The following is a 21,810-nucleotide window of genomic DNA, read 5'->3' as shown; positions in this document are numbered from 1 at the left end:
CCCCAGACCGAGTTGCCCTGTGGGACACTGCTTTGCCTCCTGGGTGGGTGGCATTGCCTGCGAAGTGGAGTGGAGTACCCCAGGTGTGGACGCTAGAGGGCTGGAGGTAGTAGAGTGGAGCCCAGTGGGCTGGCAGTGAGTGTGACAAGCGCATTCCCATACATAGGGGTGCGTGTCCTTCCCGATATACAGGTGGGCCCCAGAAAGTCAGGCACCTCCCTGGTTCCCGCTGTAGCTTTGCTAGGGCATCGCCATAGGGTCCGGGCTTGGGAGTGGCCGCAGAGGCCCGGGCCGCGACGGCTCTCAGGGTGCCCGAGAGGCCGCCCACCGCGAGCCCGGCGAACCTTCAACCCCGACCGCGGTCACGCGACCCGGCTCTGGTCGCCCCGCGGTCACGTGGCCAACGCCGCGCCGTCGTGCGCCCGCCCCACCCCTCAGGTCACGTGGCCTCGCCCGCGTGACCGCAGTAGTGGCGCTGTTGCCAGGCGGCCGTTGCTAAGCGCGCGCTGCGTGCCCTGCGTGGAGCGCGCGGCGGCAGAGGCGGGAAGTGCGTGCGGCGACGCCATGGCGAAAGGTACCAGCGCGCGGGAGGCCGGGGCCGGGGCCGGGGTCTGGGGGGCGGTCAGCGCGGGGGGCGGGGGGGCCCAGTGGGACCGGGGCTGGCGCGCAGTAATGGCTGTCACCGCGGGGGGCGGTGGCGTAGCACAGACCCAGCCTTTGGCCCCTCCCTGGAAGGTCTGGAGGCTCACAGCGGGATGCCCCCCCTCACGGGCGGGGATCTGGCATCTGGGGACGCACCTTCATGCCCATGGGGGTCCTCACACCATCATGGCTCCCCAGTGTGGCAGCACCCGTTCCTCAACGTCTTTAGACACTTCAAGGTGGGCGAGTGGAAGCGGTCCACTAAAGAAGGCGATGTGGCTCCTGTCACTGTAAGTGGGCGCGGGGACTTGGCAGCAGCGGTAGAGACCCCTTCTGTCCTCCTGAGAAACCTGTCAGAACCACCCCAGGGTCATGCCGATGGTGCCCTTCTCGGCGTCCCTCGGTGGACAGTGCTGCCTCCTCTCTTTCTCTTTAGGATAAGACTCTGAGATGCACTGTGTATCGCGTCCGGGGTTCTGTCTCTGCTGGCAATTACATCCAGCTCCCCAAAACCAGTACCCAGTCTTTGGGGCTGACTGGCCGGTACCTGTACGTGCTCTTCAGGCCCCTGCCAGCCAAGCACTTCGTCATTCACCTGGATGTGGCCACCGAGGTGCCGAGCTTGGGAGTGGGGGTTGGGGGTGGTGGTGCTGCATTTCTGTAGTCCTTCTTGTCTGTTTATGGTCATGCTGTGCCTTGCAGGACAGCCAGGTCATCCGTGTGTCCTTCTCCAACCTCTTCAAGGAGTTCAAGTCCACGGCCACGTGGCTGCAATTTCCCTTCATCTGTGAGGCTGGGTTATCTGTAAAAGGTGATGTGGAAACGGGACACGAACGGGCTGCGGTAGTCCAGGAGAGGCAGCCTGAGAGCAGAGAGGGAGGTGGGCAGTCCCAGGCGTAAGGACAGGTGGTGCTGGGGGGACGTTGTGGTTGGGGCAGGCCAAGTACAGAGTGCCCTGGGCTGGCTGGTGAGACCGTAGGCACTGATCTTGGCTCGCGTTCTTCAGAGCTGGCCAGTGTTGCCCCATCTGGTGCCCGTTGGACATGCCTACAGCTTGATTTGCATGACATTCTCCTGGTGTACCTAAACCGGCGCTACGGTCACCTCAAGAGCGTCAAGCTGTGCGCGAGTCTGCTCGTGAAGAGCCTTTACACCAGCGACCTGTGCTTTGACCCCGGTGAGTGCTGTACTTACGTCCTATGCTCATCCTGCAGCCTGCCTGCTCCAGCGCTCTCCCCCAATCCCTGAGTTCTCAGCAGGAGGGGCTGACATCCCAGCCCGTGATGGAAACGCCTGTGCTGTGCCATCTTGGAGCCCCCCCAGCTCCTGAGGCACCTGTGGGGGGCAGGGGCTGGTGGTGGCTGGGCTGGTGGCACCTGGTGTTGAGACTCGCCTGGGCTGGAAGAGGGAGCTGGATGGGCTTCCTTCCCTGGACCAGCTCTGCTCTTTGTAGCTGTTACTATGGCTGAGGCTCAGCGGGCAAAGCTGCCTGTCACACCTGTACCTCGAGAAATGGCATTCCCAGTGCCAAAGGGGGAGAGCTGGTATGACCACTATGTCCACATCCGGTGAGCGGCTCTGCCAATCCTGCGGGAGGTCAGTGAAGGGAGGTCGGGGTGGTCCCTGGACACTAAGTTTCTCTCTGCCCTGTCGAGGTTTCCAAGCGACAGCTCAAAAGCATCTCCTGAGCCGGTTGGGAAGAGCTGTTCCCCTCCTGAGGCAGGTGGGCCTGTGGAGTCACCAGAGATGTAGGCTCAGGCCTACAGGGATGTGGAGTTTCACGGGAGGGGCTGTTGATACTGTATGGGGGTGGCAAACCTGGCAGGGAGGTGCCCACAGGGGCCAGGGCTAGCCTCAAGGCTGTCCTGAGATGCCAGGATCACGTGGGAAGTTGTGTAGGGTGCCTGGTGTTCTCAAACTTTCCAACTAGGAGGGCATGCTGGGGCCCGGGGCAGAAGGGTGGGCTGAGCTGTTGCTGTGGCTTTGGAGGAGTGGGCAAGGCACTGAGACCATGCTCTCCGCAGGCCTCTCTGTGCTCTGTTCAGTGGCTTCTATGGCCTTTGACTCCATTCCAGATTTCCTGGGGCGCATGCTGCAGGTTCTCCCTCACCCAGTGGCTTTCAGCAATCCCTTCCAAGACACTCTGCCCTCCATGGTCCAGATGTTTGGCCCCACAGCCGTGAGTGCTTCTCTGTCCTTAGAGATGGGGCTGGAGAGTGGTGGCCTCAGGGTCCTGACAGGCACTTATGCCCCTGCAGTCTTGCCAGGCCCCCTCAGTGCCCAGGCCCCTTCCAGAGGTCAGCTTGTTCTGTGAGCGCTCGGAGGTCCCCAGTACGAATGGCCCCAGTGACCGTAGCCAAGAGTGCTCAACCGGGCCAGAGGTCACTGACAAGCATGCGGCTGGCAACGGTGTTCACGTGTCCGCTCCTAAGCCAACCATGGTGCCCGTGGCGCTGGAGGATGTGGCCGTGCACGAGGTCAGTGCCTACCCCCAGGAAGGTGAGGGGTAAACCATTTCACTGAGGTGGGTAGAGCCTTGGTGAGGTGTGGGTAAGGGCTGCTGGGTCTCTGAAACCTTTTGTCATCTAGCTTTCTGACAGAAAGCAGAATGGGCAGGAGATGGCTCTGGACAAGAATCTCTTCCAGCCAAGGGTAAGGAGGCACCAGGTGATCTGTGGAGGCCTTGGACTGCAGGCAGGGGCAGGAGCTGGGGTCCCCAAAGGGTCTGGCACTGTGGCCAGATCATGGCTTCCTGACACAGGGCAGCCGGCAGAAACCACCTGGGACTGCATTGCTTTCTTGGGAGGGAGAAACTAGCCTGGGCTGGTGCAGTCCCAGGGGGATGGGAGCCTCACCTCCTGGGGTCTCACTGTGAGTTTGCCTGTTTCAGAGCTTTCTCCCGGATCCGATCCTGAGGCTCAAGGGAGTCATTGGCTTTGGGGGCCACAGTACCAAATGGGTGAGGGATCCAGTATTCTTACTGGGCCGTGTGGGTGTCAGTTACGCAGAGGGGGCAGTGGGAAAAGCCCGTGTCTCCCTAAGGTGGCTATGTGGACATCTAAGCTTCCTCAGGGTGTGGAGCCCTCCCCCCCCGCCCCCACACCGTGGATGCCTGGTTCTGCCTGTGTCTGCACATGACTCAGCATTCGTTCAGCAGAAGCGTGGACTTCCCAACCCGGCGTCCCTTTTTTCTGCCGCATGTGCAGGCCACGTTAGCATGGCCCGGGTGCTTGAGCTTCCCTAGACCTGAGAGCTCTCACGTGTTCCATGAGGCTTTGATGCTTGTCTGGTGTGTGGGGCTGGTGTGGGCGCTAGTTTTGGGTCTGTGGCCCTGTGCTTGCCAGGTCCTTCTAGACACGGACTGAGTGTCTGTAGGTCCTGGTATTTTGTTACTTGAACTCAGTTTCTAGTATTGCAGACAGGGTTTGGAGGAGGTCTTGCGTGTGCATCTGTGTGTGTGTGCGCGCGTGCTCCTGACACGGCGGGGGATGTGCTGGGGTTGGGGAGAGCAGAGCCCAAGCAGCCTGTGATGTCCACATCTGGCCCCTGTGCACAGGCCCTGTGGACTAAGGACGGGGCTGCTGTGGTGTATCCCTGCCACGCGGTCATCGTCGTCCTGCACATTGACACCCGCGAGCAGCGCTTCTTTCTCGGCCACACGGACAAGGTGGGCGCCACCCGCCCGACCCAGGGGAGGCTTGTGCCTGCGGGCACAGTGCTGTCCCCTCAACCTACCACCTCCTCCAGGTTTCTGCCCTGGCGCTGGATGGGAGCAGCTTGCTGCTGGCCTCGGCCCAGACCCGACCCCCAAGCATGCTGCGCCTCTGGGACTTCCACACCGGGGAGTGCCTGTCCCTGTTCCGGAGCCCGGCCCATGTCCTCTGTTCCCTTAGGTAGGCGTGGGACCTCTGAGAGGGGTGGGGGCCCAGCCCCCGCCACGCTGACTGCTTTCTTTCCATCCGCAGCTTTTCCAACAGTGGGGCGCTGCTCTGCGGTGTCGGCAAGGACCGCCACGGGAGGACGGTACCGGGGCCGGGTCAGGGAGGTGGGGTGGCCCGTGCCGGGGTGCAGGCAGAGTCCTAAACACTTAGGAAGCAGAGCTCCCCTGGCAAGCCCCCTGCCCTGTGCACCGCCTCGTGTTGTCAGGCCCATGGACAGAGTTGCTGTCCTGCTGGCTGTGTTTGGCGGGTCAGCCATCCCGAAGTCAGGTGCATTTGAAGCGTTGGCGTGTTTCAGCCCGGGCCCTGCTTGCGGGTCGGTGTTTTCTCTGTTCCCACAGACGGGCCTAGCTTCGAGTGTGGAAGCCCAGGGGTACACCTATAGCTTCTTCTGGGCCATGGGGCCAACATCCCCACCCCCTCAGCCACTGAGCGCTCAGGCGGGCTTGCGTAGGGAAGGAGAGCTGAGGCCTGGGGGAGGCCAGGTAGGGTCGGTGGTGGGCCGCGGGTACTCAGTACGGGCTTATTGCAGATGGTGGTGGCCTGGGGCACGGCCCAGGTGGGACGAGGCGGTGCGGCAACCCTTCTCGCAAAGGTGCACACCAGGGTTGACATCCAGGCATTTGAGGTGGCCCTTTTTGACGAAACCAGGTGATGGTGCTGTCCTTGCACTGTGGAATGAGGCCTTGGCAGCCACAGGCCCTGATGGGGGCTGAGCCTGCCGCTCCCTGGCTTGGGGGCCACCGCAGTATCGTGCTTCTGCCCTGCAGGATGGCGTCGTGCGGGCAGGGCAGCGTGCAGCTGTGGCGGCTGCGAGGGGGCCAGCTGCGCTCCTGCCCTGTGGACTTGGGGGAGCACCGTGTGCTGGAGCTGACCGACCTGGCCTTCGGCCGGGCCCAGGATGGCCATATGCTGTGAGCTCTACCCTCACCCCCGTAACTGGCTGGGTCCTGTTCCCACCTGCCCCTTCGGCCCTCACCTGTCGCCTCCCTGAGCAGCTACGTGTGCGGCCGCAGTGGCCACATCTTGGAGATCGACCACCAGCGCATGGCTGTGCGGCATGCTCGCCGCCTCCTGCCCACGCGGAGCCCTGGCGGCCCTCTCTCACAGAAGCAGACCTTTAGCTCGGGTAGGTGGGTCCCTTGCTGCATGGGGGGGCGGGGGAGCCACCCTGATGCTGTGGGCTGACTCTGCCCCACCCCCTAGGCCCCGGCATTTGCATCAGCAGCCTCAGCGTGTCCCAGGCCCTATGTGCCATGGGCTCCGAGGATGGCTACCTGCGCCTCTGGCCCCTGGACTTCTCTTCTGTGCTTCTGGAGGCAGGTGGGACCATGAAACCGTCTTGGCATCAGAGTTGCCCTGGGAGGGTCGTGTTTCTGGGTCATACCCTGGCTAGACGTCAGTCCCAGGGCTCCAGGGGGTCGAGTCCTGAGCCAGGGAGTGGGTGGTCATCGGGGAGCTGCCTGTCCTACCCCACGGAGAGCAAGGAAATGGGTTTGTCTGTGTTATGGAGGGGGCCGGGGAGGTCACCGAGCCACCCTGTCCACAGAGCACGAGGGCCCAGTCACTTCAGTGTGCATCAGCCCTGATGGTCAACGTGTGCTGTCTACCACATCCTCCGGCCACCTGGGCTTCCTGGATATCCCATCCCAGGAGTACAGCATGCTGGTTCGCTCCCACACCGCTCCGGTGCTGGCCCTGGCCACCGAGGGCAGCCGAGGGCAGCTGGCCACGGTGTCCCAGGACCACACTGTCCGCGTCTGGGACCTGGCGACCTTGCAGCAGGTGGGGTGCAGCCAGAAGGGAGCCATCGCAGAGGGAGGGACTGAGGGCCAGTGGGTGGGGCCCAGGCAGGCGTGAAGCACTGGCGGGTCTGTGGGGCCACCTGGGGAGATGGGCTCTCAGGCTCTTGAGACCAGCTGGTAGCCCCATCCCTGCCCACCCTCATGGACCCCACCCTCCAGCTTTATGACTTGAGGTCCCCTGAGGAGGCCCCGTGTACCATCGCCTTCCACCCCATGCGGCCAGCCTTATTCTGCGGCTTCAGCAGTGGGGCCGTCCGTTCCTTCAGCCTGGAGGCTGCTGAGGTTCTGGTGGAGCACAGGTGGGTGCCCCGTTGGCTCCAGCCCCACAGACACCCGTGGCGGAAGCTGAGGTGGTACGTGGGCAGCTGGGCTGGGCAGGAAAGGGCCATCCACAGAAAGCCCCAATGCCCTGCTGCCCCCTGGGGACGCAGGCAGGACCAGCTGTGAGCGGTCTGGGATGGTGCAGCTCAGGGCCAGGGCAGTGGCTGTCCCTGTGTGGTGCAGGTGTCACCGAGGACCAGTCACCGGCCTGGCCGCCAGCCCCGACGGCAGCCTCCTGTTCAGCTCTTGCTCCTGGGGCACCTTGGCCCAGTACCACTGCGCCAGCACCCCTTGCCGCGTCCTACGTGTGGCAGGTCAGGCCCCCATGCTGCCCCGTCCAGCCTCCTGACCATGTCCTTGTCCGCTCCCCGTGGGGTGGGGCTTGTTCACTACCTACAGCTCCCGGCTGAGTGTGGTTTTAGAACTTCTTAGGCCCCCCAAAACGAAAGGTCAGTGAGGGTCTGTGCCAACCCTGCCCCGGGAGGAGGTGAATGGCCTGAGCACTAGGTGGGGGTTGGGTCACCCAAGGGCATGTGTTTCCTCTTGTGGCCACTTGGTAGTAACTTGGGCCAGCCAGGCGGTCACTTGGCAGCCGGTCGTGGTCCAGGAGAACCCCAGCTGTCCCAGCCGTAGCTCGTGCCCACTGCTGTCTGTTTGCCACAGCTGGGGGCAGGTTTGGGTCTCCACCCAGTTGACCCTGTGCCTCCGTGCTGCCGGCAGCTAACATGGTGTGCCGGGACGCCCACCCAACCCCCAATGCCCTGGTGGTTAGCGGGGATAGCCGTCTGCTGGCGTTCGTGGGTCCCTCCAGGCATGTGGTGACTGTCATGAACGCGGCCTCCCTAGAAGAGGTGAGTCAGCTGGAATCTTCTGTATGTCCATGTTGGCCTGGTTGGCAGACTCCATGCATATATCCCCAGCGGCGGCCACATGGCTATCCCGGGTTCCACCAGGGCGGAGGGAGCAGGGAGGGGCAGGGGCTCTCCTTGGCCCTGTGTGGAGTGGGAGGGGGCAGGTGGGAGGTCAGGCTCACCCCCGAGAGGATTTGATCCTTGCTGCCTCAACTCACAGACACAGAACGTGTAAGCCACAGGCAGGCAGGAGTGTGGTGGGTGGGTGCCTGAGGCTGCTCACCTCCCGTGCTCTGGTGCCGGGAGTGCAAGCTCTGCCTGGAGGCCCTGCCCGGTGGCTGCTTGCTGCTCTCCCCCAGCTGCTGCAAATTGATGTCGGTGCCCTGGACCTGGCCAGTAGCCGCCTGGACTCGGCTGTGGCCGTCTGCTTTGGCCCCGGACCCCCTGGCCACCTGCTGGTGTCCACGTCCTCTAACACGGTCACGGTGCTGGATACCACGTCGGGCCGCGTGGTCCGGGAGGTGAGCCCAGGGCTGTGGTCGGCAGCTTGACCTCCTCTTCCCTCCGGGCTCCAGCGTTAATGCCTCCAGTGCCTCGAGGAGGGGGAGGCCCGGGCTGCCTGCTGTTCCTCGGAAGTGGCATTTCTCGAGAAGGGCGACTTCCTGTGTCCGGGGCTCTGTGATTTCTGCTCTTTCCTCACCGACCGACAAGAAGGCTTCTTGCAGCTGCCAGGTGTCCACCCTGTGGCCTGCCCCTCCCTGGCTCTCAGCCGGGATGCCCGCTTCTTGCTGACGGCCACTGACCGGGCCATCAAGGTGTGGGACTACCCAATGAAGGCCTGCCCCGGCTGCCAGGTGGGGGCCACAGGCAGGCGCACGGCGGGTGGGTGGCAGGGAGGGTAGAGGATGAGACCCCCAACTCCCCTGTGCCTGCTGGGGCCTGACACCCCTAAGAGCCTCCTCCTCGCGCCCCCGTCTGGCGGGTCGGGGACTCTCAGCTGGCTCTGCAGGATATGTCCGCTGTCTTGCAGCGTGAAGCGCTGCTTCTGCCCAGTGCTGGGAGGACCGTGGTGCCCTAGCTGTGCCTCGACGGTCTCTCTCTGACTTCCCTTGTCTCCAGGTGTATATTGGCCACTCAGAGCCCATACACGCTGTGGCCTTCACCCCTGACCAGCAGCAGCTCCTCAGCGTGGGGGATGCCATCTTCCTCTGGGACATTCTGGGTCCCCTAGAGAGGTCTCCCCCAGGAAGGCAAGTGCCTGCCCTAGAGCTGCGTCCACTGGCCTTCAGCTACACCCTCCCATCTGATCTCTCGTTGTCTCTGCAGTGCCGGAGACTCACCCGGGGCACCCCCGACCTGCGAGACTAGTGAGTGGCCCCACCGCAGGGGCAGGCTTTGTGATCACCTTTGGTGCTAGCTCTGCAGTCTCGGGGGTGGCATAGCACTCCTTCCTCTCCTGGGGTTCCTAGTGCAGAACTGGGGGTGTGTGGTACAGGCTGACTCTTTCTGTCCCCAGGCCTGGATGCAAAGCAGCTGGAGGACACGGTATCTGGGGCCAACGGGCTCCCCCGGCAGCAGGTGCCTGAGCCATCCCCGGCATCCCCACTCCAGCTGGGCATCTGTGCTGGACCTCTCAAGGGTGATGGTGGTAAGGGTGGAGGGCCCAGGAGGGACTGCTGGGTGTGTCTCTGGTCCAGGCCTGGGGGGGGGGCGGGGGCAACGTTGCTCTGCTCCTTCCTCTCACTGCTCCCTTTTCCCCCTCTCCCCAGGTGCCTTCTCCTTGTCAGATGAAGAAGGACCCTCTGAGGAGAGCCATAGCCCTGAGGGGCTCCATCAGGCCTCAAGCCTGCCCATGCTGGTGAAGGAGGCCAGTGGGGCTGGAGACGGGGTCTGGGGGTCTCCAGGGGCCCCCTGGGGCCTCAGCATGGGTCCCCACCCCCATAATTGGTCCAGTAAGCAGAAGAGGGGCAGCAGGGTGGGGCGGGGATACTCATGACCGACCAAGGTGTTTCATGGGCTCCAGGTGGCCTAAGGGAGGCCTAGCCGCTTGACGGGCTGAGCTGTGAGATGAGCTACAGGGCAAGTAGGCTAGTCTGAGGCCCCGGCTGGGCCTGGCTAGCAGTGGGATGCAGCCCATCTGCGCCCTCTGACCCCACATGTCTGCTGTGGTTCAGACACTTGTCCTACCCAGCAGTGCCGGGTGACTGTGTGCAGGGAGGGGTCTCTGAGGGGTCATGGGTGCTTTGATGTTTCGAGGCCTCTTCCTTTTCCCTGTCAGGTGCTCGGAGCATTGGAAGAGCTCAGGTGCATCCCTCTGCTCGCCCTGACTGCTATAGGCACTTCCTGGCACGCCATAAGACCTCCCCGCTGGTCAGGGTCAGTGGGGGTGGAGGATCCCCGCAAGCCTTTCACAAGCAGACACCCGACGGGCCCAGAGGTGGGGGTGGCATGGCCCTGTAGTTTCTAGGAGCGTTCTTTCTCCCTAGGAAACTCGGTTTTCTGGGGTCTCCCTGGGGCGGCTTCCAAAGCTCACAGCTTTGGTGACAGGGCTTTGATGTAGATCTTGGTGACAGTTCCCCTACAGGGGACTCATCTACCCTGTGCCTGCACTCTGGCTTGGCTGGCCAAGGCTCTCGCTGTCCTGCAGATGCCCAGAGGGGCCCCGGGTGGTGTCCTGATGAGCCCTCCCTTTCGGCCCTGGGTGCTTCCCATTTCCTGCTCTCGCACCTGTGCCCTCCCCAAGATCCTCCCCCGCCCGGGTCTTGCTGCCCTTACCTGGCCTCCCTGCCCTCCAGGTGCCTCCCACACCCCCCACTCGCACTTTTCTGTCTGCACCCTCCGCTCTGCTAGCTTTTTGTGCGGGTTTTGGGGCCTGCGTTCCTGCCGTTTGTCTCCTGGGAGTCTGCATCTCCTGAGGCGTCATCCCAGGCCCCAGCCTGATGGGGGAGAGCCTGAGTTGGGGGGGTGGGCGGGCACTATGCGGGCACCCCAGCGTCCTCTCTCTGTCCTCGCAGAGTGCCTCTGTTTCCGACGCCAGCGTTGAGCGTCTGCTCCTGAAGGCCGTCGTGGGCTACAACGGGAACGGGCGGGCCAATGTGGTCTGGAAGCCAGATACAGGTGGGGGTGCACCCTGCTCTCAGCCCAGAAGCTGCAGGGAGGGGCCCAGCTCTGTCCGCCCCTAGGACAGGCCCCAGGGAGAGCCCGTGAGCACTTGCCATCGTACAGGGTTTGGGTGGCAGGGTGGGAGCAGTGCCCAAGCCAAGACGCGTTCTCCTGATAGCCTGTGTGTTCTGGCCTCGGAGCGGGCTTTCCAGGTGTGAGCCCCTGTGGCTGTGGAAGCAAACAGGGAAGGATGCACCCCGGGCCCCTGCCGACTGGCTCCCGGGTGCCCTTCCTGCCTACAGGCTTCTTTGCCTACACGTGTGGCTGCCTGGTGGTGGTGGAGGACCTGCATTCTGGCGCCCAGCAGCACTGGCTTGGCCACCCCGAGGAGATCTCCACCCTGGCCCTTAGCCACGATGCTCAGGTGCCCGCCTTGCATCCCGCTCTGTACACCCAGGGCTGACGTGCAGGTCAGAGCCTGGATTCTTGAGAACCACGGCTGGCTCTCACCTCCAGAGCAGGATGGGGGATGCTGCTCCAGCCTTCTGTCCAGCCAGAACCAGGATGGGCCTGTGGGCCACCCCCTCCCTGCTGACTGCCTGCCCTCCTGCCCGCCAGGTCCTGGCCTCTGCCTCGGGCTGCAGCGGCACCGCCTCTCGCTGCCACATCCGCATCTGGAATGTGCCGGGGGGCTCCTGCCGGCACCTCATTTCTTACCACAGTACCGCGGTGCAAGCCCTGGCATTTTCGCCAGATGACAAGCTCCTTGTCACACTGGGTCAGTTGGGGTGTGGGGAGGACAGTGGCCTCTGGACTTCCCTGCCTGTCTTGGGACCCCTGGGCAGCTGATGCAGCTAGCATGTGCCTTCGCCAGGGGACTATGGGGACCGCACTCTGGCCCTGTGGAGCATGGCCACCCATGAGCTCCTGTCCTCCACCCGCCTCCCCGCGCCAGTGCACGGCGTGGCCTTCAACCCCCGGGATGCTGGCGAGCTGGCCTGCGTGGGCCAAGGTGCCATTACCCTGTGGCTCCTGCAGCAGCGTGGGACCAGCCTCCGCCTCCAGGTGCCGGGACTCCGAGGGTGTTCTGAAGGACGGGGTCTGGCTGGGCCCCAGGACGTTGCTGATGCACGCTGCCCTTGTGTCCCGTCAGGTACGGCGAGAGCCCATCCCTGAGGAGGTGGGGGCCAGCGAGCTCACCTCGCTCTGCTTCGGGGCCGCACCTCTGCTGTACTGCGGCTCCAACACCGGCCGGGTCTGCGTCTGGGACGCCAGTGTCGGCCGCTGCTTCCTGGCCTGGGACGCGGACGACGGCGAGATTGGTGGGTGCCCTGGCCTCTCCCTGGGGGACCTCGTCTCGAGCTCTGGGCTCTGGGGAAGGGGCTCATGCCACTCCTGCCTCCCAGGAGTGCTGCTGTGCTCGGGGGCGCGGCTGCTGAGTGGCAGCAACACCAGGCGACTGCGCCTGTGGGCGGTGGGGACCGTGCCGGAGCTGAGATGCAAGGGCTCGCGCGCCAGGTGAGCTGCCGTGCGCGTCGCTGTGCCGGGGGTGGGGGGGCGCCAGTGTCCCAGGTCCCCCTGTGGGCTGCAGCCTGAAGACAGGGACACACCCCCGGGACACCAGGCTCCCAGGGCTGCCGCTGCCGCCGCCCTTTCAACCCACTGCCCGCCCCCCCCACCCCACCCCAGGTCCAGCTCTGTGTTGATGGAGCGCGAGCTGACCTTGGATGGGGCTGTTGTGAGTGCGGTCTTCCACGACAGCATGGACATGGGCGTGGTGGGCACCACAGCAGGCACGCTCTGGTACATCAGCTGGGCCGAGGGCACCAGCACCCGCCTCATCAGTGGCCACAGGAGCAAGGTGAGGGCGTTTCCAACCTGGACAGAGGCAGGGTGGTAAGCCCCATGTTTCTGCTCTGCTCCTCCTCTCCCCGGCCTGTTCCAAGTCTAAGCCCAGCAGTCAGACGGGTTTGTGTGTAGATGGTCCAGGAGTCCCCGGATAAGGACAGCCTAGAGCTGCGTGCTTACCCCTTGTCCACCCAGGACCCACAGGCATCCCCACCCAGGCCTTTTGGCCTCCTCTGTCCTTTCTCTTACTTTTTTTCTTGTATTTACTTGTTGAAAAAACGAGCTGCTTTGTCCTGGAACCTCCCACCAGCTGGGTTGGACCTGCCTCTCAGCCCTATGTTCTCTGGGGTCCGAGAGGTCTGGAGGCCGGGCCAGGGTCTGGTCAGGGGCTGCTTGCCTGTTGGCATTGTGCCTGGAGAATTACTCACTATTCAGGTACGACTTGCCAGTGGTGCTAGTCTGATCCTGACCAGGAGAGACGGCCTTGGGAGCTTGCTTTCTCCGAGGTAGAGCTCAGGCAGGAGCTGCAGGGTGGGCGAGTCTCTCCCCCCGGGCCGGGTCTCCCGAGTGCTGGCTTGATTCCCCAGCCTCCAGCGTTGGTCTACAAGTTTGTGCGGCTCTGTGTGAGCAGCTGGATGGAAATGTGGGTCCAGCCTCCTTGTGGTCACTGTTTTTCTTGATGCTGATCAAGCCCCATCTTTAACCAGTGGCAGTTTCTTCGAGTTGGCTCCCGAGTCCTTTTCCTTTTTTTTTAGTCTCAGTTCATTTGTTCAGATGTAATGGTTGTCATCAAGGAAATTTGAGTTTGAGGTGGGCGAGTATCGTGAGCTTCTTGTGTATTTCTGATGACGGTTCTGTGTTAAGATACAAGGTATACGTTGTCTTATCAGCTTGAAGTCTGTGGTGTTGATATATTCACAGAATTGCACAACCGTCACCTCAATCACATTTCAGGGCATTTCGCCTCTCCAAAAGGAAGCCCCGTACCTTTAAACACCCCCCCTCCTCCCCGATTCCCCTGCCCATCCTCTGGGACTCACTGACCAACTCTGATTCTGTGGACTCACCTGTTCTGGGCATCCCTGGCTGTGGGCCTCCTCTCTCTGAGCACGAAGCCTCACAGGTTTGTCTGTTGCGTAGCGCGGGTCAGTACCAGATAGTGTTCCGTGTTTCCTCATCCACCCGCACCCACACACTTGGGGCCTGAGTCCTTGACTGGAGCTGATGGGCACTGGTGATTTCCCTCTCGTGTGGAAGGACAAGGTGTTCCAGGCTCCCCCTCTGTAGCTCTGCCCAGAACCAGACTCGGCTGTTCCTTCTCAGAGTCTGGGGGCCCCTCCTGTGGGAAATGGACATAGGGGCCCGAGTGCCAGAGGGGCCAGTCACTGCTCAGCCAAACAGCTGAATTACTATTTTTTTTAAGTGAGATGTATTATGAGTTTGTACTTACCCTTGAAATTCACGTTCTAGGCTAAACTATTCTGTGTTCCCTTGTGGGCATGTGGCCTCTGTATCCTTTTTCCTGCGCTCTGCTGCCTGGGCTGTCTTCCTTTACCTTTTGTGTGCGGCCCTCTGGGGACATGTCGTCACACATCGTCACGTCACCACTTATTAGGGCGTGCCAGGATGGTTCCTTCTGTGCTGTCTTAGCAAGTGAGCCATCAGGTTCGACTGACCGAGGGGCTTCCTGTAACTCTGTCCCACCCAGGTCTCATGTGGGGACACTTGGGAGGGAGGCCAGGATGGTTTCTTCATGCCACATGGAGGTGGATGGGGCCAGGCAGGCTTGTGCGGAGATGGATGCTCTCGTCAGAAAGACCCACCGGGGGCGCCCGGCTGGCTCATTCGGCAGAGCGTGCGACTCTTGATCTTGGGGTCGTGAGTTTGAGCCCCATGTCGGGGGCAAAGATTATGTAAAAAAAATAGAATCTTTTGGGGTGCCTGGGTGGCTCACTCGGTTAAGCGGCTGACTTCGGCCCGGGTCATGATCCTGGGGTCCTGGGATTGAGCTCCTTTTTGGGCTCCCTGCTCAGCGGGGAGTCTGCTTCTCCTTTTCCCTCTGCCTCTCCCTCTGCTTGTGCTGTTTCTGTCTCTCTCAAAGTCTTTGGGGGAAAAAAAAAAAAGAATCTTTAAAAGACAGAACAGACCCTGGCCCTGTTGTGTCTCCCCTGTGCCCGAGGGCCAGGCAGCCTCAGCGGGCGCTGGCTGGCTCCTTGCAGGTGAACGAGGTGGTGTTCAGCCCCGGCGCATCCCACTGGGCCACGTGCAGTGATGACGGGAGTGTGAGAGTGTGGTCCCTGGCCAGTATGGAGCTCCTGATCCAGTTCCAAGTGCTTAACCAGGTACTAGGGGGCACCAGGGCTGAGTCCAGACCACCTCCCAGCCCTGCCTGGCCTCTGTGTCCTCCCTCAGTGTCCATTCCAGCCTTGGGGCTGGGCCCACGTTCCCCATCCCCAGGGGAGTGCCTGTGTCTCCCTCCTGTGGGTCCCCAGAGCTGCCTCTGTCTGGCTTGGAGCCCCCCCTCCTGCGGATCCCCAGAGCAGCAGCAGGTGGTGGCCGGCTACAGTGACGGCACGCTGCGTGTCTTCAGCATTGCCCGAATTGCAATGCAGCTCAAGATGCACCCCCACCAGGCTGCGCTGACGGCTGTGGCCTACTCTGCTGATGGTGAGGAGTGGGGGCCCGCGGGCGACCGTGTAGTCACCTGTCTGGGCTGGGGGCCAGGGGCTCGCAGGGTGATGCTGTGGCCCTGGCTGGCCCAGGTCAGATCATCCTCTCCGGAGACAAGAATGGGCTTGTGGCTGTGAGCCGCCCCCGCACGGGGATGACCTTCCGTGTACTGAGTGATCACCGGGGTGCTCTCATCTCCACCATCCAGAGCACGAACAAAGAGGTGAAGTAGCTTCATGAGCTGGCAGGGCCTGGCCTGGGGGAAGCTTGCGGGGGAGGGAGATTGGGTAGGGCAGGGCGGAAGGCACCCACCGGCCTTTACCCACCCCCAGTATGGAGACTTCGGGGCACAGGGTGCTGACCTGTGGCTAGCTGCCAGCTCAGACCAGCGCATCAGCATCTGGGCTGCCGACTGGCCTCGGGGCCGCTGTGAGCTTGTGGACTGGCTGAGCTCCCCATCACCCACTCTCATGGAGGTAAGAGTCCCGGGGGCACCAGGGGTGGGGACGGTGCCTGCCCAACTGACCACAGCATGCTTTGCCCCTCCACAGGTTGCCAGCCATCCCCTGCCCTGTCTTGTTGCCTTCTGCCCCTGGGATGGGGCACTGCTGGTGTGTGCAGGCCTCGGCGTGCATCCAGAGGTGGCCTTCTACAACCTTCACCAGAAGCAGGCATGTGTACCCCCCACCCCCATGTGGTGCCAGGAGCCCGAGGGACCCAGGGCTGGGGAAAGGAGGCTCACACTCACTGTCCACAGGTGGTGGAGAGGATCCCACTGCCGTTCTATGCCGTGTCGCTGAGCCTGTCCCCCGGAGCCCACCTCGTGGCCATTGGCTTTGCTGGTGAGTCCTGGTGGAATGGGACTCCAGCCCGTCTTGAGTGGAGCCGAGGGGACTCACCCATACCCCCACCTGAGACATACCTCTCATCTCAGTGCCCCAAGTTCCTCATCCCTGAAGTGGGGTAAGGGCACATGCCCCAGGGGAGTTGTAGGGTCAGGAGATGAGGGGCGTGGGGTGCTGATTGCAGCACCCAGCTCCAGGGCCTCAACAGAGGGACTCAGTGGCCTAGCTTAGGGCCTAGCAAGCCCCATGTGGTGGGGCAGTGGGTGCTGATGGGCCCTCCCATTAGCTTTGCTGCCCCTGGTCCCAGCTGTAGCGGGCCCTGGGATGTGGAGGACACAGGGCTTTGAGCACACATTCCTCCAGAGGCCCTGGCACCAGCACAGGTTGGGGGACCCTGGGCCCCGGAGCTCCACAGACACGGGTATGACGGGCATGCACTTCGCCTGCCCAGGCCCAGCCCCATGCCATCTGCCCACAGAGCATGTGCTGAGGCTGGTGGACTGTGAGTCTGGGGCTGTGCGGGACTTCGCCGGCCATGATGACGTGGTGCAGCTCTGCAGGTTTGCCCCATCTGCCCGGCTGCTCTTCTCAGTGGCCCACAGTGACATCCTGGTGTGGGAAGTCACAGGCCACTGGGCCTCCGGGGGGGCCTCGAGCTCAGGGCTCCCGCTTGGCTGAGAAGCTGGGTCTCGCCACACCAGACGGACCTGGGACTGCCAATCATCAAGACCTGAACTTAAGGAAAGTGCTTGTGGGCTCTTTACCTGCGGGTTTGTTTCGAGGTTTCTACCTTGTAGAGTTCAAATAAACGTGCGTGTTGCATTCTGGCATCGTCAGCTGGTCACTCCGGGCGCTTGCTGTCCTGGCCTGAGCGCAGCCTCCGCCAAATCCCCAGCCCGCCCACTCCCTGCGAAGGACCCTGCTCGGCCCGGGGCGGGGCAGGGTCTGCAATGCCCAGTGTGCCCGCGCGGTGGCGCCGCCGCACAGCCGGGACGCTCTGGCCCGCCCGGCTCGTTAGTGTGGCTCGGCGAGCGGGGGCCGGAAGTGCGGGCGGGGGCCGGAAGTGCGGGCGAGTGGGAGAGCGCTGGCCGGGGCCGGGGCCGGGGCCGGGGTCGGGGCCGGGGCCGGGGCCGGGGTCGGGGGGGGGGGCCGGGGCCGGGATACGCGTAGCCGCCATGAAGCGGGACGTGCGCATCTTGCTCCTGGGCGAGGGTAGGCAACGGGCTGGGGAGCCGGGTGGGGGTCTCGGGGCCGCCGGGTCGGGGCCAGGGTCGGGCTGGAGTGGGGAGGGGGCGCGGCGATCGTGGCCATGCGCTGACCGCGCCGCCCCGCGCAGCCCAGGTGGGAAAGACGTCGCTGATCCTGTCGCTCGTGGGCGAGGAGTTCCCCGCGGAGGTAAGAGGCGAGCGTGGCCGCAGCCCTCGGTGCCCGTCCCCCGGCCTCCGGCCGCCCTCACGCCGCGTCCCCTGCAGGTCCCTCCCCGCGCTGAAGAGATCACCATTCCTGCAGACGTCACCCCGGAGAAGGTGCCCACCCACATCGTGGACTACTCAGGTAGAGCGGGCCGCCCGCGCTTCGCCCTGGGGGATGGGGGCAGGCATTCGGGCAGGTTCCACAGTCAGGGTCTTTTTCTCTGCAGAAGCCGAGCAGACCGCCGAGGAGCTCCAGGACGAGATTCAGAAGGTACAGTGTCCTGAGGGCTGAGCCTCGGCTGCCGCCTCCCAGGGATTAGGTTAAGGTGCTCAGGGTGCCTGAGGCCTTGCTAATTCCTGTCATGATCTTTCAGCGCTGCTACTTGTCAGGTTCCTTGGGCTCACCCTGCAGGGACCTGGGGAGGAGAGGGACCGTGCTTCCCACACGGCCGGTCAGCTCCATGGCTCTGTGCACCCGTTGTTTGCCCTTCCAAAGTGATCCTTACCCAGCTCTGTGCCTTGGCTACCTGTACTGCTATCCCGTAGTCCAGTGCAGTGCTCTGAGCTGGACTGTAGCGGGTGCCCTGCTTATCTGTTATCAGGAAGATCTGCGCCTGAACCGAGCTCCCCGGGGAGCCTCTGCTGTGTCCTGGGGCATCGCTGGGCCAGGGTAAAGGCCACAGCTACCCAGCCTTCTTGTCACCATCATCCCTTGTGGTGTTTTCCCTGTCACTCACTCTGCCTGAAATGACACGGGAACGCAGGGCTGGGGCCAGGGTGCCAAGTTCTAGGGGTGGCGCTGTTTGTCCTGAGCCTTCCAGGGGACCCGCCAGAGCTGCCATGCTCAGTCCTTGCGGCTCCAGTGGAAGAGGACAGGGGAAGACTTGTCAGGTTGAAGCAGCTGATGGTGGCTGGGGTACATTGGCTGGAGGGGTGCTAAAGAGGGGTGGGGTTCTAAGGTGTCTGGCCTTATCAAGGGCGGCGTGGAGCAGGAAGCCTGTGGTCATGCCGTGCCTCACCCCCTTTCCCACAGGCAAACGTGGTGTGTATGGTGTACGACGTGTCTGAGGAGGCCACCATTGAGAAGGTGAGGGCAAGAGCTCCTTCTGCACCCCAGGTCCTTGTTGCTGGCACCTAGCTCCGTGTTGTCCTCTGAACAGACTCCAGATGGACACCCAGCTGACCGAGGCTCTGGGTACTGGGGGCCTGTATGCAGGACCCCCACAGCTTCCCCAGGGAGCTCCTGTGGCCCTGCCTCCCCACAAAGTACGTGGGTGGTTAGAAGTCTGAACTATTCAGGCCTGTGGAAGGGGCTGTTTTAGGCTGCTGAGTCCGGGCCACTTGGGGGTGTTTGGGAACTGCTAGGATCAGATGAGGCCCCACCTGCTGACTGTTCTCTGCAGGTGGCCACAATTCCCAGTGCCCAGGACTTTGTTCCTCAGTGGGCCTTGACCTCCCCACGTCCAGGCACGAGTTCCAGGAGGGAGCCGTGAAGACAGGCAGGCCCCTGTCCTCACGGCTAGCCCTTGCTTTTCAGATACGAACCAAGTGGATCCCACTGGTGAATGGGGAGACTGAGAGGGGCCTCAGGTAATGGGCAGGGCCCAGGGGGGGTGGGCCCCGCCAGCTCCCCATCCATGGTGACCATAGGCCTTTCCTCCAGAGTCCCCATCATCCTGGTGGGCAACAAGTCGGACCTGCGGCCGGGGAGCTCGATGGAGGCTGTGCTGCCCATCATGAGCCAGTTCCCTGAGATCGAGACGTGCGTGGAGGTGTGTGGGCGGGTGCCCATGTGCCGCTGGCCTCAGCTGCGGGCCTGCGGGCCTCCCCAGGTCTCCTGGAAGACACCCCATGCCTGCCTTTTGTGGGGGGCCCCTTTGAGTTTTGTGGTACTGGTCACGTGTCTGAGTCTGTCCCTGTGGTCACCAGTGCTCTGCCAAGAACCTGAGGAACATCTCGGAGCTATTCTACTACGCGCAGAAGGCAGTGCTGCACCCCATGGCCCCGCTCTACGACCCCGACGCCAAGCAGGTGGGCGGCAGGCACCGGGGAGGTGGCCAGGCCGGTGGGAGCGGTGGCGTGGGGTTCGTACTGAGCTGGCTGTCCCTGCAGCTGAGGCCCGCGTGTGCCCAGGCCCTCACGCGCATCTTCAGGCTCTCAGACCAGGATCTAGACCAGGCGCTCAGTGACGAGGAGCTCAACGCTTTCCAGGTGCGGCTCCCTCTGCTGGCGCTGCCCGTCCTTTGAGGGCACAGCCTCAGGTACTCTTAGTGACGCTGAGCAGTCACTGAGGCGGCTGGCTGGCTGATGGCGACTTTCCCTCGGGGGCAGAAATCCTGCTTTGGGCACCCACTGGCCCCTCAGGCCCTGGAGGATGTGAAGATGGTGGTGTGCAAGAACGTGGCAGGAGGTGTGCAGGATGATAGGCTGACCCTGGACGGTGAGTCCTGATGCCTTGCCGTGCCCTGGGAGCAGGAAGAGGTCCAGGCTGTGCTCGGTGCTACTTGTTCTTTTGTTTCTTTCGGAACAGGCTTTCTTTTCTTGAACACACTGTTTATCCAACGGGGGCGCCACGAGACCACGTGGACCATCTTGCGACGCTTCGGCTACGGAGACACGCTGGAGCTGACCCCTGACTACCTTGTCCCACCGTGAGTGGTGGGTGGGGCTTAGCCTCCCTTCTCAGTGTCAGGCGGGTGCCTGGGGGCTCTTGGACCCGCAGTGGGGGCCCTTGGGATTGGGCCTCGACGGCCTTTCTAGGAGCAGCCTCGCTGTGGGTGGTCAGGATAGGACGAAGCAGATGGCCCCCTGCCCCAAATGCCTTCCTTTCTGCCCTCCTGCCGTGGTGCTCGGCTGAGGGGGCAGTGCAGGAGCCTCCCTGTGCCGAGACAGAGACACGGGAGGTGTGGGGGGCCTGGCGGGCAAGGGGCTCCCCTGGGAACCGGACAGCCCCTACATCCCCCACAGGCTCCACGTGCCCCCAGGCTGCAGCACCGAGCTCAACCACTTTGGCTACCAATTTGTGCAGAGGGTGTTTGAGAAGCATGACCAGGTAAGGGAGTCATGACCTCCACCCTGCACCGCCCCCGATCCCGCCAGCCTCCAGGTACGTGTCACCGCGGCCCCTCTGCCCCCAGGACCGTGATGGCTGCCTCTCGCCTGCAGAGCTGGAGAGCTTCTTCAGCGTGTTCCCCACTGCTCCCTGGGGCCCCCAGCTGCCTCTGGAGGTCTGCACCGAGGCTGGCCGGCTGTCTCTGCATGGGTACCTCTGCCAGTGGACGTGAGTTCAGCCCCTGCCCGCGGCAACACTGCCTGTGCTGGCCGCTCGGCCGTGACCCCATCCCTCCCGCCCCCAGCCTGGTGACCTACTTGGACATCCGGCGCTGTCTTGAGCACCTTGGTTACTTGGGCTACCCGACCCTCTGCGAGCAGGACTCCCAAGCCCACGCCATCACAGGTGGGTGCCCGCCCCCGCCCTGAGCCCAGCTCCTCCCTGGCAGCCCCCTTGGTCACACTCACTCCGGCTGTCCATCCCCAGTCACTCGTGAGAAGAGGCTGGACCAGGAGAAGGGGCAGACGCAGAGGAACGTTTTCCTGTGCAAGGTGGTGGGAGCCTGCGGAGTGGGCAAGTCTGCCTTCCTGCAGGCCTTTCTCGGCCGCAGCCTGGGGGTGAGCATCTGCAGGGGGGCGGGGGGCGCCTCTGGGCAGTGTCCGGGCCAGCAAGCTTCAGGCGCCTCCCTCCTCCGCACCAGGATACCAGGGAGTTCGCTGAGGAGCGTGCCGTTTATGCCGTCAACACGGTGCAGGTCAACGGGCAGGAGAAGTACCTGATAGTGAGTGCTGGGGTCCCCAGGATAGACACTGGGTCTGCGCTGGGGGGCCTGTCTCAACGTGGCCTACAGGGCTGACCTTGCACCCCTCCCTGAGGCCACTCTTTGTCTAGCTGTGTGAGGCGAGTGCAGACAGCCTGCTGACCACGGAGCCCAATGCCACCTGTGACGTGGCCTGCTTGATGTTCGATGGCAGCGACCCCGGGTCCTTCGTGCTCTGCGCTGACGTCTACAAGGCAAGGCACCCCGCGCCCCATCCCCGGTCCCTCTGGGGCAGTCCGTGTGCCTTGGCCGCCCGGGATGGCACCCTCATGCAGCCCCTCTCTCTGCAGCGCCACTACATGGATGGGCAGACCCCCTGCCTCTTTGTCTCCTCCAAGGCAGACCTGCCCGAAGGCATCTTGCCGCCTGGGCTGTCGCCCACGGAGTTCTGCCGCAGACACCGGCTGCCTGCCCCTGCCCCCTTCTCGTGTGTCGGCCAGACCAGACTCAGCACTGCTGTGTTCACCCGGCTCGCCGCCATGGCCGCTTGCCCGTGGGTACCTG

At 63.4% G+C, this 21,810-nt stretch overlaps 2 protein-coding genes across 9 annotated transcripts in view; both read left to right on the top strand.

Annotated features, from left to right (window-relative positions):
• Window positions 1-447: 447 nt before the first annotated feature.
• WDR90 (WD repeat domain 90) lies at window positions 448-16,849 on the top strand. 6 transcript variants are annotated; one of them, XM_081820398.1, is made up of 43 exons: window positions 448-574; window positions 841-932; window positions 1,079-1,255; window positions 1,345-1,453; window positions 1,649-1,819; window positions 2,081-2,210; window positions 2,298-2,365; window positions 2,667-2,821; window positions 2,901-3,119; window positions 3,232-3,294; window positions 3,533-3,601; window positions 4,199-4,309; window positions 4,390-4,535; window positions 4,608-4,665; window positions 5,113-5,231; window positions 5,351-5,494; window positions 5,579-5,709; window positions 5,787-5,903; window positions 6,130-6,365; window positions 6,545-6,684; window positions 6,890-7,020; window positions 7,427-7,557; window positions 7,917-8,078; window positions 8,283-8,411; window positions 8,677-8,807; window positions 8,884-8,924; window positions 9,074-9,205; window positions 9,327-9,509; window positions 9,836-9,933; window positions 10,572-10,674; window positions 10,962-11,083; window positions 11,278-11,437; window positions 11,534-11,724; window positions 11,813-11,981; window positions 12,066-12,177; window positions 12,349-12,520; window positions 14,727-14,849; window positions 15,000-15,174; window positions 15,270-15,400; window positions 15,510-15,653; window positions 15,729-15,848; window positions 15,935-16,019; window positions 16,474-16,849. In XM_081820398.1, exons 1-43 carry the CDS (start codon window positions 565-567, stop codon window positions 16,698-16,700), a joined length of 5,637 nt encoding a protein of 1,878 aa, XP_081676524.1. In that variant the 5' UTR covers window positions 448-564; the 3' UTR covers window positions 16,701-16,849. The 6 variants fall into 6 exon arrangements, with proteins under 6 accessions (XP_081676524.1, XP_081676523.1, XP_081676521.1 ...); XM_081820397.1 differs by having other exon boundaries at window positions 460-574; window positions 736-932; window positions 2,718-2,821; XM_081820395.1 differs by having other exon boundaries at window positions 460-574; window positions 736-932.
• Window positions 16,850-17,091: 242 nt separating this feature from the next.
• The window catches only part of RHOT2 (ras homolog family member T2), a 45,479-nt gene continuing 40,760 nt past the window's right edge, over window positions 17,092-21,810 (top strand). Inside the window, exons 1-18 of one of the 3 annotated variants that reach the window (XM_081820399.1) lie at window positions 17,092-17,234; window positions 17,359-17,417; window positions 17,495-17,576; window positions 17,662-17,705; window positions 18,468-18,521; window positions 18,972-19,024; window positions 19,098-19,206; window positions 19,364-19,465; window positions 19,547-19,645; window positions 19,766-19,874; window positions 19,965-20,085; window positions 20,402-20,486; window positions 20,572-20,714; window positions 20,791-20,891; window positions 20,973-21,103; window positions 21,187-21,267; window positions 21,378-21,500; window positions 21,597-21,799. In XM_081820399.1, coding sequence (XP_081676525.1) covers window positions 17,198-17,234; window positions 17,359-17,417; window positions 17,495-17,576; window positions 17,662-17,705; window positions 18,468-18,521; window positions 18,972-19,024; window positions 19,098-19,206; window positions 19,364-19,465; window positions 19,547-19,645; window positions 19,766-19,874; window positions 19,965-20,085; window positions 20,402-20,486; window positions 20,572-20,714; window positions 20,791-20,891; window positions 20,973-21,103; window positions 21,187-21,267; window positions 21,378-21,500; window positions 21,597-21,799 — 1,736 coding nt within the window. In that variant the 5' untranslated portion in view covers window positions 17,092-17,197. Of the gene's footprint in view, window positions 17,235-17,358; window positions 17,418-17,494; window positions 17,577-17,640; window positions 17,706-18,467; window positions 18,522-18,971; window positions 19,025-19,097; window positions 19,267-19,363; window positions 19,466-19,546; window positions 19,646-19,765; window positions 19,875-19,964; window positions 20,086-20,401; window positions 20,487-20,571; window positions 20,715-20,790; window positions 20,892-20,972; window positions 21,104-21,186; window positions 21,268-21,361; window positions 21,501-21,596; window positions 21,800-21,810 lie in introns of those variants that run through there. The other 2 variants (XM_031034302.2, XM_081820400.1) reach the window with 2 other exon arrangements.

Source organism: Leptonychotes weddellii, chromosome 5 (assembly GCF_054177405.1).
Source record: "Leptonychotes weddellii isolate Sample4059 chromosome 5, ASM5417740v2, whole genome shotgun sequence".
Taxonomy (NCBI): domain Eukaryota; kingdom Metazoa; phylum Chordata; class Mammalia; order Carnivora; family Phocidae; genus Leptonychotes; species Leptonychotes weddellii.
The sequence above is the reverse complement of the archived record's forward strand: the minus strand, read 5'-3'. Positions and strand labels throughout refer to the sequence as shown.

Bases quoted from the DNA above. Each gene is read 5' to 3' on its own strand.
- WDR90 (XM_081820395.1), top strand. The intron at 1,820-2,080 runs GTGAGTGCTGTA...TCCCTGGACCAG, and splicing joins CGACCTGTGCTTTGACCCCG to CTCTGCTCTTTGTAGCTGTT. The intron at 4,536-4,607 runs GTAGGCGTGGGA...TTCCATCCGCAG, and splicing joins CATGTCCTCTGTTCCCTTAG to CTTTTCCAACAGTGGGGCGC.